The sequence below is a fragment of the Haliotis cracherodii genome, unplaced genomic scaffold (genome assembly GCF_022045235.1).
Source record: "Haliotis cracherodii isolate W230 unplaced genomic scaffold, xgHalCrac1.p SCAF_2, whole genome shotgun sequence".
NCBI classification, from domain to species: Eukaryota; Metazoa; Mollusca; class Gastropoda; order Lepetellida; family Haliotidae; genus Haliotis; species Haliotis cracherodii.
Genome location: NW_027266275.1, coordinates 10355786 through 10368389, shown reverse-complemented (window position 1 = coordinate 10368389; position 12604 = coordinate 10355786). Strand labels below are relative to the sequence as shown.

General features: G+C 40.4%; 1 protein-coding gene across 1 annotated transcript in view; it reads right to left on the bottom strand.

Moving 5' to 3' along the window:
• The window catches only part of LOC139469001 (uncharacterized), a 65480-nt gene that overhangs the window by 22275 nt on the left and 30601 nt on the right, over positions 1-12604 (bottom strand). Inside the window, exons 9-11 of the mRNA XM_071251136.1 lie at positions 8927-9010; positions 8455-8525; positions 2978-3055 (exon numbers count right to left, since the gene is read on the bottom strand). Of these exons, the coding sequence (XP_071107237.1) occupies positions 2978-3055; positions 8455-8525; positions 8927-9010 (233 nt within the window). The remainder of the gene's footprint in view (positions 1-2977; positions 3056-8454; positions 8526-8926; positions 9011-12604) is intronic.

The window sequence follows — 12604 nt, the reverse complement described above, 5'->3', positions numbered from 1 at the left end:
AGGCTGACTCTGTGTCGTTGAAGTCATTGCTCCCCGAAAGCATGGATCACTGCTCACGAAGACAATGATTTGTTTACACGGCATAGACTGGATTGTGTTACATAAATAGCTTGCGTATGGACAGCAGCATAGAATAATATGTTATCACTCGTTTCTTACGGAAGCCTTTTAGGGCCATTTGGTTTTTTGGTTTTTTTCTTTCGATACTATCTTGAAATTTCAAGATCTTGAGTTGAAGTTTCATGAAACTAAGGTGAAATTTCAAGATAGTATCTTGTATTCCAAGATAGTATCTTGAAATTTCAACTTAGTATCTTGAAATTTCAACTTCTGTATCTTGAAATTTCAACTTCTTGAAATAGAAGTATAGTATCTTGAAATTCCAACTTCTGTATCTTGAAATTTCAGCTTAGTATCTTGAAATTTTAAGATACTATCTTGAAATTTCAAGATACAGAAGTTGAAATTTCAAGAAACCAAGTTGAAATTTCAACTTAGTATCTTGAAATTTCAACTTAGTTTCTTGAAATTTCAACTAAGTATCTTGAAATTTCAAGATAGTATCGAAAAAAATAAATAAACACATGGCCCTAAAAGGCTTCCGTACGTTTCTAGTTGGGTGTACCTGAACTCAACTTTACTACGCCCTGTTCATAAACAGTGACATCAAATAAGACTGGTACTTAATAAATAAAAGGATTTTAAACCTATTCGGAGAAAGCTCGGGTGTGTGGTATGGTCTTCTCTACAAGGTTTCACGCTGTGTAGGGGCGGTAGGGTAGCCAAGTGGTAAAAGCGTTCGTTCGGCTGTGTTCGATTCCCTACATGGGTACAATGTGTGAATAACGCGACAAAACCCTTTCTATATCCAATAGAAATATATGCATAAAGCAAAGTCGATTCTACGATTCCGACTATATCATGAACATGTGTTTATGAATCACTATCAAATAGTAATGATACCAGGTGTTCGCGAAAAGGTGAGCGTATCCTGCCCCATCGGTGGCACCCGTCACAAACACATGCAAAGGCAAGTCAAGTGTTCACCTGAAAATAGGGAATTGCATCGGACATTATTTTTGTCACTGTTGCATCAAATTTGGAAGCCCGTTTCAGGTGTCCATCGCCGTGATATTGCAGGGATATTGTTAAAAGCGGCGTAACACTCACTCACTCACTCACTCACTCACTCACTGCGGTGTATATGTGAATGGTCCTTTATGTATCACACTACAATTCCATGCCTACGAAGTTAATAGCATCAGACTCGACAAATTAAACACAACGGCATAAAAGTCGAATCTATAACAAGAAAAAATATGAGTGCCAATAATCCTCACTTCCTATCAGACAAAATTATAAGCAAAATAGACCCTAAGATCTATTCTGCGTGGTATCGAGGTCAACTCAATTTCCACACAGAAAGCACAATGCCCCTGCCCCCTCTTACATCGGCTTACATCCCCAAAGAACGCTAATCCCCATACGGTAGAAATATGCGATCATAGCGTAAGATCAATACTGTTTCTTTGCTTCGATCCGGCCTAAGTCCGTCTTAAGAGCACAATCATTGTTTGGAGAGCAAAAAGCGGAAATATATGCAATCCCAGATAAGGATATTGGCAATATTGCGAGGTGTGATAAAAGGCGGATTTTACCCTTGGGAACGCAATCAATGACGTCATTTCCGGTCTGCATAACACAAACTGAAGATAATCTATCCTTTCGTATCTGTTTATGATAAGATTATGTTTGCAAGACAAATGATGTGTAAAGAAATAAAAAATAGACGGTTTAACAATGTCGGTTTTTATCTTGCTATTATACACCCTTTATCCAGGGCTGACTAGGATTTTCAAGGTGGGACACAACCCTGGCAACGATGAACATAAACAAATCAGTCTGATGTCAGTTTAAATAGCTTGTTGAGTTAAGAGGTCAGATAAAAGTTTAATCACACCACACCCTATGAATGTTTAAGTCGTTTCAATGCTATTAGATACAGTAGCATTCTTTGGTATGTAGGCATGTATCAATTATTTCTGCATCCGTAATAGTGAACTGTTTTAAAAATTTAAAACTTTTCAGTTGAATATTATTGACATATATTGTTCCTGTATGTTGTACATATCTATAAGACTTGAATTGTACCTCCGTTTATAATATAAAGGACCGTTGGAGCCTACTTGTTAAAGCGCTAGCTCGTCATGCCGAATTCGAAGCACAGGTTCGATCCGCTTTTAGCAATATTCCAGCAATATCACGGCGGGGGATACAAGAAATGGGCTTCACACATTATAACCATGTCGAGAATCGAACCTGGGTGTGTGAAGCCCACTGTCGGTGAGCACCGCCATAATAATGCTGGATATTGCAAAATGGGCGTAAAAACCAACCAACTCACTCACTCAGTAGATGTCCCTCCCGTTGTCACACAATGACACAATTAATATCAAGATAATCACTTTCCAAATTGTTATTCCGATTTCATCGAATTCTATCATATATAAACTTGTGACAGTCAAAGACCTACAATTTCTATATTTAGTACCGTGTTAATACGACCCATATATAGAACATTTATAAAATAAATATATACTGTTCTGTGTACATAAATACACTCTACAACGGATAATATTATTCTTTTTTAACAGATCAAAACCTACAGGTGGAAATTGATCCAAGATTTAAAAACGGGGGGGGGGGGGGGGGGTGCTTGGGTCATTTGTAACTTCTGTATGTGTGTAAAGATTACCCCAGAAATAACAAACATTTTATGTGTACCATTATTAATAATTATACTTTAACAACCAAATCAATATGTTACCAGATGTAAAAAATGGGGAGGCCACCCCAAGAACCTATTCTCTGAATCCGTTACTGATGGCTATCCCAACACAGGAGAAAACCGTCACCGAGTCAATGTAATGAAAAACTGTTACTGAGACAATATAAACAAACAAATAGAGTCACTTACTTGAAGTAATGAAACATACAAGCTTGGTGATACTCGGACAGGATTTCAACTGGCCAGTGACGCAAAAATCCAACACTCCTGGAACAGAATTTCACAAGTTTGTCATCCATGTTTCTTTTGGCACTGACTGTCGTCTGCTCCGTGAGTAGTGGCGGGACTGACGACAGTATCGATTGTACTGCAAGCACTGCAAGTTCGGATACTCAAGTTATCCACCACAATCCTCACTTATTTCTCGATTAATCTTCTCCCAATTTGTCCTACCCATTCGAGTCAGCTTTTTATCTGATATGTCAATCACATATCGGAATGCTCTCCAGACGGCTACCTCATTCAAGTTGAGACAAAAGACAGCTCTCCTGCACGCGAGTAGACCCGGCCCAGCGATAGGGGACCCTGTCTAATGTTGCTGTGGGACAGCAGACGAAAGTCGCGAGCCTGAACGAGGGGGTGCAATCTCAAGACGAGGGGGTGCAATCGCTAGACTACGGGGGACTACCCCATGCCCAGTCTCCTTGATGTGGCAGACTCTCCATAAGGTGCCCATGTTAACACTAGTCTCCACTCAAGCCTATGCTTCAGGCTGAATGGGATCAGAGATTTGGAGCACACGAGACCCCATTCTGCGGGCTACTCGAGTCAATGGTCCCCTCTTTTTCGAACGCTGAATCTTGTAAACGCTTTGTTACAAAATAATCATAGAAACTTTAATATACATGTGTGATGATTCGATGATGAAACTTGTCTGATCGTATTTGAGTTAAACGCCATGAAATTAAAACCCTCTAAATCACTAAGTGCTTAAACGGGTTTTATTCATTTTGTTATCAAACTCGCCATATCAACAGAAAATATTCTCTGACAGTGATCGCGTGAAGCCAAATGGCTCTATACGATATAAAATACTATTTTAAGTTGAAACATGACGAAAAAAAAGCACAACGAGTTTACGAGCTTAAATAATCCCTGCATGTAGAACTTGCCAAAAGAAGATTCAATAGAAGCACCAGGATAATATATCTCCCGGATAAGCTATTCACATGATATACGCAACAAATTATATTCTTTTCAGTGCCCAGTAAATTTATATCCTTCATTGTGGTGATTTTTATATACCAAGAGCTAGCATTAGCTGTCGAACAGCGCCATAATTGTTATCATAGCCAAGAGATATTGCCTCGAGTTGATTTATGTATGTATAACTGTTATTTGTTTGCATGGCGAGAGTACAATGAAAAGGATTGTTTGTTCAGTCAGTTATTTGACGAAAGGGACCATAAGAAATACAGTTGGTTTTGGTTTTCTTATAAAGCATCAAATATGAGTTATATTTATCATATACATGTTGTATTGCTATTAGGCAGGCTGAATTTGGTGATAAAATTGTTGAGCATTCTTCATTCTCGTTACTAACGAAAGTGAAACCATCTGATTCGTCAATATGGCCGCCAAGACGGCCATGTTGACACGTGGATACAAAACTCGTCTCAGGTAGCATCACATTTCTTTTTATGACAAATTGTTTGAGTGGCGGGTGCTACCGGTAGGACAGGACATGCTTACCCTTTTAACCTGGTGTCATCACTGCTTTTCAGTGATCCATTCATATAGTTGTCAGGGGGCACGGGTGACCCAGTCGTCTAAGGCGCCGTGATTAGCTGTGCAGAGTTGCGTCCTTTGAGCACGCCAGAAACCTATGATTGTGGGTTCGAATCCTGGTTCGCCCCAATTATGTTTCTAGGTTTGTCAGCACCATACGCGTGCTCGTAGGTTTCACCGAAGTGGTAAACGTCTGAGACCTGCATCACTTCGGGCTTTCCTCCCACATTAAGCTGACACGCCGCGATATAACTGGAATACTGTTAAAAGCGGCGTTAAACTCAACTCACTCACTCACTCATATAGTTGTCACTGCTATTTTGCCTTTTACGTCCAATTGAGTCTGTTTCGTCGGATAATCGAGACTGGTTATTCTCTGGCGTTGACGTTTTATATTGCACTTTGAATCCATTGGGCGATCGTGGATGTTATCAAACCGACGTTTAAAAACTCGTTATCGAATTTCTAGAAAAGGTAACAATAATATTTACAATTTGAGTGTGTTTGGGTATTAAGTATTCAGCTGACGATTCGGAGTATCTTAGCAAGGGAGGAATGCACAACGCACGTTTACAATATCATAAATAGCCAAGAGTGATATATGACACCTTTCATACACTTTAATCTAGTTCAAATATTGTCTTATTGACGCTTCACACTGGCATCTAGTCTCTTCAAGCCCTACCCCGACACGATTCGTCATGCACATGCAATTTCTTGTCATTCATTCAATGTCATATCAATTATTCAACATCGCGTATCTAACCTTTGTTGACCCGCATCACCTACGAGAACCACTTGTCTCCCCTGCGGTGTCCAATCTGTGATCACGTGACCAGTAGCTACTTTCCGACACCACGTGACCCCATTCGCAGTGTCACTCACTTGGAGAGGGGTTAAAGCACGTGTGATCCGTGCAAAGCGTTCTGGCTACACATGGCTGCAGATGGGTTGGGTGTAGAGCGGCCTGTCGCGTTGCTTGACGGGCGTTATCATGTAGTTGACACGATAACACTGTGGTACGTTAATCATCTTGGCAGTGTCGGATTCCTGACAATGAATGGTTCTGTCTTTATATGTCTCCGTGTGTACTTATCACTTGGTAGCACAACTAATCTTGGTATTTAGGGTTCCTGGTTGTCTATAGCGTAAATTACTGTTGAGAGCTGCGTCCCTTGGCAGTGATCCGACGGTCTGGGGTTCGATTCCAAGGTTTCGCAGATTACATTAAACTGAACGCCTCGTCATAACTGTACTACTATTCAAATACTTTCACACGAACACTCATTTTCACTGATTGACGCACCAACACACAGGCTCACTCAGTTACACACACGCACACACGCACTCACACGTACACACACGCATGCTCACTCATTTTCACTGATTCACACACACTCACTCAGTTACGCTCGCACACACATACACACACACACGCAACCAACATTCACACATACACACACGCACACGCACGTACACTCATTTTCACTGATTCACACACCAACACACAGACTCACTCAGTAACTCTCTCTCTCTCTCTCTCTCTCTCTCTCTCTCTCTCTCTCTCTCTCTCTCTCTCTCTCTCTCTGTATTTATTATGCAGTCATGTGATCTGAGTTATGTTAAGGGAATCATTCATATCCAATCAACTACAAAAACAGAGATAAAAAATAAATAGAACTCGAAAATGCGAAATATATGTACCCAATAGAAGCGTTTTGTGTTCGTCACCACAGCCTATAACCAGACCACTATGTATGTGACAGGTAATCAATAACCTACGCTCACTCAATAGTCACATCCTGGATATAAAATTCAACCTGATTTACGATTGCCAGCACCATACCCGTGCTCGTGGGTTTCGCCAAAATAGTAAACGTCTGAGACCTGCATCACTTCGGGCTTTCCTCCCACAGTAAGCTGACACGCCGTGATAAACTGTTCCAATGGACGTTAAACTCAATCAATCAATCAATCACACACTACAAATATAACCTATAAATATACTAGATCACAATCCATGTAGTTATTTCATCAAAATCTTAACCATAAAAGCTACTTCTCTCTCACATGAATTTTCACTTTGCACTGACCAGAAACGACTTACTGTTACAAAATAAATGTCTCACATCACTAAAAGTATATATTTGCGGATATAATACTTTTGGGAGTCATAGGAAAACACAATAAGCAGTGGTATTGCTACCAAGCAATAATAACTAGCTGACGATCTAGTTAACCTCGACTTAGAGTAATAAGACAGAATGAGGCCCGACCTCAGTTCAAAAGGTACATTCATTAATCCATATACAATGTTTTAAGTACGACCAGTGACCATATTGGTGCTCTTTGAAGTGCCCCCCTTCAATTAATCTACAGAAAGATAAGATAGGATAATTTATAGCCCTCAACCGTTTCCAATACTAACTTCCATTTAGTAAACAACCGTAAATCAGGCACCCCTACGATTTTAAGAACGAAATATTTCCATCAGCTATCAATTAAAACTGAAAAATCGAATCGTTTGAAAAAATATACGGCAGACCAGCTCGGCCATCACTCGGTAGCGGCGTATTGTATAAACACAGTTATCGTGTGGTAACAGTGCAGTAATACTGCGGTAAACACGCCACTACAAATAGGTACCTCTCAATCTCCAAAGAAGAAAGCAAAGTTCTGCAGCGTCTAGGTCTGGCTTACAACAACAGCTGTTAGAGTACAAGTGTAGCAGTGGCATCGGAATGTAATAGACATGTTTGTACGAATTGATAATTCAAAGTGAGAGGCATTTCTTATGTTTTATTACATTGACGTCAGATTTCAGAGTGGATGCAGTGGAGAGGTTTTACAGACACCAACTAAATAAATCACTTATAGAAGTTAAATAATGAAAATTGTTGTTCTGGTTGGGCGTTTATTTGTTTCTGAATGTGGAAGTACTGCCCGACAATACATCCATAACGTAATCCTTGTGAATTCTCGAGCACTGAGGCCGCGTCATACCAAAATACGTTAAAAGATGGTACTTGTTGTTACTCTGTCTTGCCCTCAGCGTTAAGGGGCTAAAACAAGACCTGGTCGGCTCAGAGGCAGTATAGTGTGTCTAAGAGGGGTATTCATGTTAAACTGCGGCATGGTATCTCAGTGAGCTAGCACTATAAATCAGCATCTGTCCGGACTAGTACAAGCAGCCACATTAACGACGTTAAACCCCATTTCACCTCACCTCGAGCACTGGGTCTGACAATCCACCGTGTTGAACATGACCCATCTCTACAATTGAAATGGCCACCATTTCTCCTATGGAGATTGAAGTACTTAGAAAGACTACCTCGGGTAGATTTCTTCTGGGTGTCTCCATGCCTCTATGTGTTTCCCGAAATTGAATGGCAGACAAATACAGATTCGTCGAATTTTGTTTTAAGACATGATTCTAATGAACGTGTCATGTTAAACTCCAATTTCTAAGGGTGTGTCAACTCTAATCCTTGTCCCACAGTGGAAATACTATCAGGCTATACCACTACACCTGGTGACAGTCAAGTGAGTATTGGAACCTTCTGATACTGTCTTGTGCCTAGTGTTACCTTTCTCAGTGTCCACCTGTGTGCATTGGCTTTACAAGGGTGAGATACCTGGTCAGAATGAGTCCCCACCAATATCAAGGGAGACACCTTGTGGGGATATCTGGTCAGATCAGATCCCGAACTGTTACGGGGAACATCTTGTGGGGAAACCTGATCAGATCAGGTCCCCAGCTATCAATTGTTTACGCAGGTGGAAAACGTCATTATGTGGCGTAAAAACACATTGAATGATGTTTATTCCAACCCCGGTGTCAGCAGAAGATAACTTATCTCTACAGATGATGTCTTTACCTGATAAAGGAGATGTGGTCTGGGTCGTTTAAGTTCTGCATTCCTCCAGCCATAAATATGTCCTCAAAATCCTGAAATAACAATAGATGGGCATCGCATTAATCATATGGGTAGTTTGTAATTGTACCACTTTTTGTGGTATCTGCCAATGCAAGTATTATCACATTGATATCAAGATTCACCAATCTCTTTTTGTGATAGGAAATAGGAAAATAGAGACACTTATCCCTCAATTTTATATTTGGGTGATGTGTCAGTTTGGCTTGTAACCTAAATCAAATTTCCATCTGCGATTGTTTAAACCATAATTCACGAGTTCAAATTGAAGAATACAATTACATTAAACATGTTATGCAAATCCTAATAATGCACGCCTGTCCTTGGTCATAACTCAAAAACACCAATTTTGCAACCAAAACTAAAGGTTTGTTGCATTGTGTTTCGTCAGTACCCCACTGACCATGAAACGTACCTTTGCCGATATACACAGCAGTTCCGTGGGTGTGTGGGTGCTGACAGTGGCCTGACGCCGGCTCCTGGTGATGACCGCCAACTCCTGAAACATGACGCCAAGAGTCACTCACTTATACACGAATCTACTTATACAGAGAGAGAGAGAGAGAGAGAGAGAGAGAGAGAGAGAGAGAGAGAGAGAGAGAGAGAGAGAGAGAGAGAGAGATGACATGCGTACATATGAGTAATAATAATTCCCGTGAAGATCCGGGGTAGAATAGGTCTTCAGCAACCCATGCTTGCCGTAAAAGGCGACTTTGCTTCTCGTGAGAGGCGACTAACGGGGTTGGGTGATCAGGCTCGCTGACTTGGTTGATGGTCATCGTATCACAATTGCATAGATCGATGCTCATAGTGTCAATCACTGGATTGTCTGGTCCAGACCGCCGTCATAATGCTGGAATATTGCTGAGTGCGGCGTTAAACAACAAACAAACATAATACACCGTACAATACACACATGACAGACTACTTCATATGCCGTTAATTGCTACATACTGGCACATTGTAATACCCGTCATCGATCATGACATACTTAACCATTACGCACAAATGTATATCGTTGAGAAAAGGGTGCTTCATTTCGACGTTCAAACTGATACATATCATTAAAAGTGAGTGACGAGACACTCGGGCGGACTTGAGAAGACAGCGAGGTCAAGCACACCTCCTTGGGGTAATCACATACTTAATATACAGTCGAATACAGCGTGCTTCATAACACATGCCCTGGGTCTATTAACGTCTAACGTTAAACATAAATGATCTGCGGTGCAGTCAAGTGCAGTTTTTATGTGATACCTCCAGACTTCAGTCTAGCCAGCCTTCATGATTTGGTTGGTTGGTTTGTTGATTGGTTGGTTGGTTGGTTCTATTCCCCGGATCTTCACGCAGAATAGGTCTTCAGCAACCCATGCTTAGCGTAAAAGGCGACTATGCTTGTCGTAAGATCGGGTGGTCAGGCTCGCTGACTTGGTTGATGCATGTCATCGATCCCAATTGAGTAGATCGATGCTCGTGATATCAATCACTGGATTGTCTAGTCAAGACTCGATTATTTACAGACAGTCGTCATACAGCTGGAATATTGCTGAGTGCGGCGTTAAACAACAAACAAGCCAAACCAAACTATTGTTTAAAGGCCAACTGGCCCATAACCCGTACAATCCTACCAGTACAAGTTTATTTCACATATGCATTTACATCATATCACCACGATTGTTTAACATGAATAATCTTTCAGTGTATTCAGTTACAAATGATGACTTCAAACAGGGTACAGCCATATTACGTAATGTATTTCTATCAGGATTAAGGAAAATGAAAAATACTGTGTCTTCCAAAAACAACTATTTGCCTCGATATCTTCAATATCACACAAATATAACTGTTACATATTTGCATACAACGGTTAATCGTGTGAGGCCAAAACAAACATATACAACAGGAGCATGTAACGCCATCTCAAAAAATAAAAAAATAAAAAAACATTTCAATAATAATACGAAAACCATACTTAAAGTAGATTCCGACAATACTATAAGCATGTGTTAATGAATCACTATTAAATGAAACACTGTCAAATAGTTATATTACCGGGTGTAATACGTCGTCATTAGTCCTACGTCGAGTTTTAGAAGTTCGAGTAAAAGAGGAATTTTATGAAACTATAAAGGCGTCCTTACAAAATACTACCTGGACAAACTGTTGGATTCATACAGCCGTAATATATCATTAAAAATAGCAATATCTTCATAACAATAATATGTCTTACACAATTACATTGCGTTTTGAAACACGTGACAATGTTATGACGCATAAGCAAATCCTTCACCGATTCAAATATCAAAGAACATCTTATTACATGAAGATGTTCATTTTCATACCATTAACTTCCAAACGTATTTAAGTTACGTACCGATTTTACCTGCACGCGTAAAAATAACACTGGTCTACGAGCACAATAAAGCGCACATTCGGGAAACAGAACGCCTCTGAGCTTCTCAGTGATATATCACCCGATACCTACCGGGACACTACTTACCGGGCCAGGAGAAATAGGAGGCAGGAAATTAAATTGAACTTTCTTGTTTTGGCTGCAAAAGTTGGACAAAGCAATCAGAACCAGCTCTGTACAAATCCATTGACATCTACCAACGCATGACCCTCCACGTTGAGGCGGTGATTTCAACGTAAGCGCGGCGAACCGTACAATCGTATTGTGGTCCGTTAATGCCTTTGTCTTGTCGCAACTGGTTGGTTTGGGTATGGTTGCATATTTATGATATGTGAGAACAAACCATTGTGAAAAAGCCGTAGGGTCTTGTATGTCTTCTGTCATCTGTGATCTAAATAATTCATGGCGCTATGACACAGAGGGTTTCAAGTGAAATAGGTATATTATTGAAGTGACAAACGCGATGGTGCCGCGCACCACAGATACAATCTGAGTTGCGTGTTAACATTACAAAGGTCTGTACGTGGATCTATGATATTTAATCACGAAGGCAACTTCATACTCTTGAGAGCCAAGCAAAAGGTATTTGACATTTACAACAAATATACAAAATATGATCACTCAATAATTCGTCTATGATGGCATTGGACGCGACAGGTTAATAGCTATCTAAAGCACATTTGAGAATCTTAATCGGTCCTGATATCTCATATTTCTGTGTAAATTACTTCATTATTTTGAGACGAGCCTGATATAATCTATTTATCTCTATCATAATCACGTCTTTAGTCTGATGACGACTGTGGATGTATTACAATACAAGAACCAATTCATATCAAATCGTTGACCCGTCAACTGTCTTATAATATTCTTCTACGGAAAACTATGTTCCAGCTGGGTCTCTGAACCCAATCCTGTTAAGGTTCAAACATGCAATATATACTAGTTATATGATATATGCGTGCTCGACTGGCTTCAAAGGCATGCTCGTATCTATACCGAGGCGCAGATTACCATCCGTCCACGACGACACGGTACAAGTTTGAGCCATTTCTAAGATATCAGAAAATATGAGTTATTCAAAACCTTTAATTTTTTTTAGGTAATTAATTAATTCATATACTTTTCACCTCTATTTTGGCTTTTACGCCCATGGAATTTTCTTCGGTAGATAATCAGCTGATTCTTTTATGGCGTATGCGTTTTCATCTATTCAACATTCAACATTGGACCCGTGAGTGAGTGAGTGAGTTTGGTTTAACGCCGCTTTTAACAGTATTCCAGTTATATCACGGCGTGTCAGCTTAATGTGGGAGGAAAGCCCGAAGTGATGCAGGTCTCAGACGTTTACCATTTCGGTGAAACCCACGAGCACGGGTATGGTGCTGACAAACCTAGAAACATAATCGGGGCGAACCGGGATTCGAACCCACTTGGACCCGTGAACATTCCGGGATAGAATAGGTCTTCAGCAACCCATGCTTGCCGTAAACGGCGACTATGCTTGTCGTAAGATCGGGTGGTCAGGCTCGCTGACTTGGTTGATGCATGTCATCGATCCCAATTGTGTGGATCGATGCTCATGATATCAATCACTGGATTGTCTGGTCCAGACTCGATTATTTACAGACCGCTGTCATATAGCTGGAATATTGCTGAGTACGGCGTTAAACAACAAAC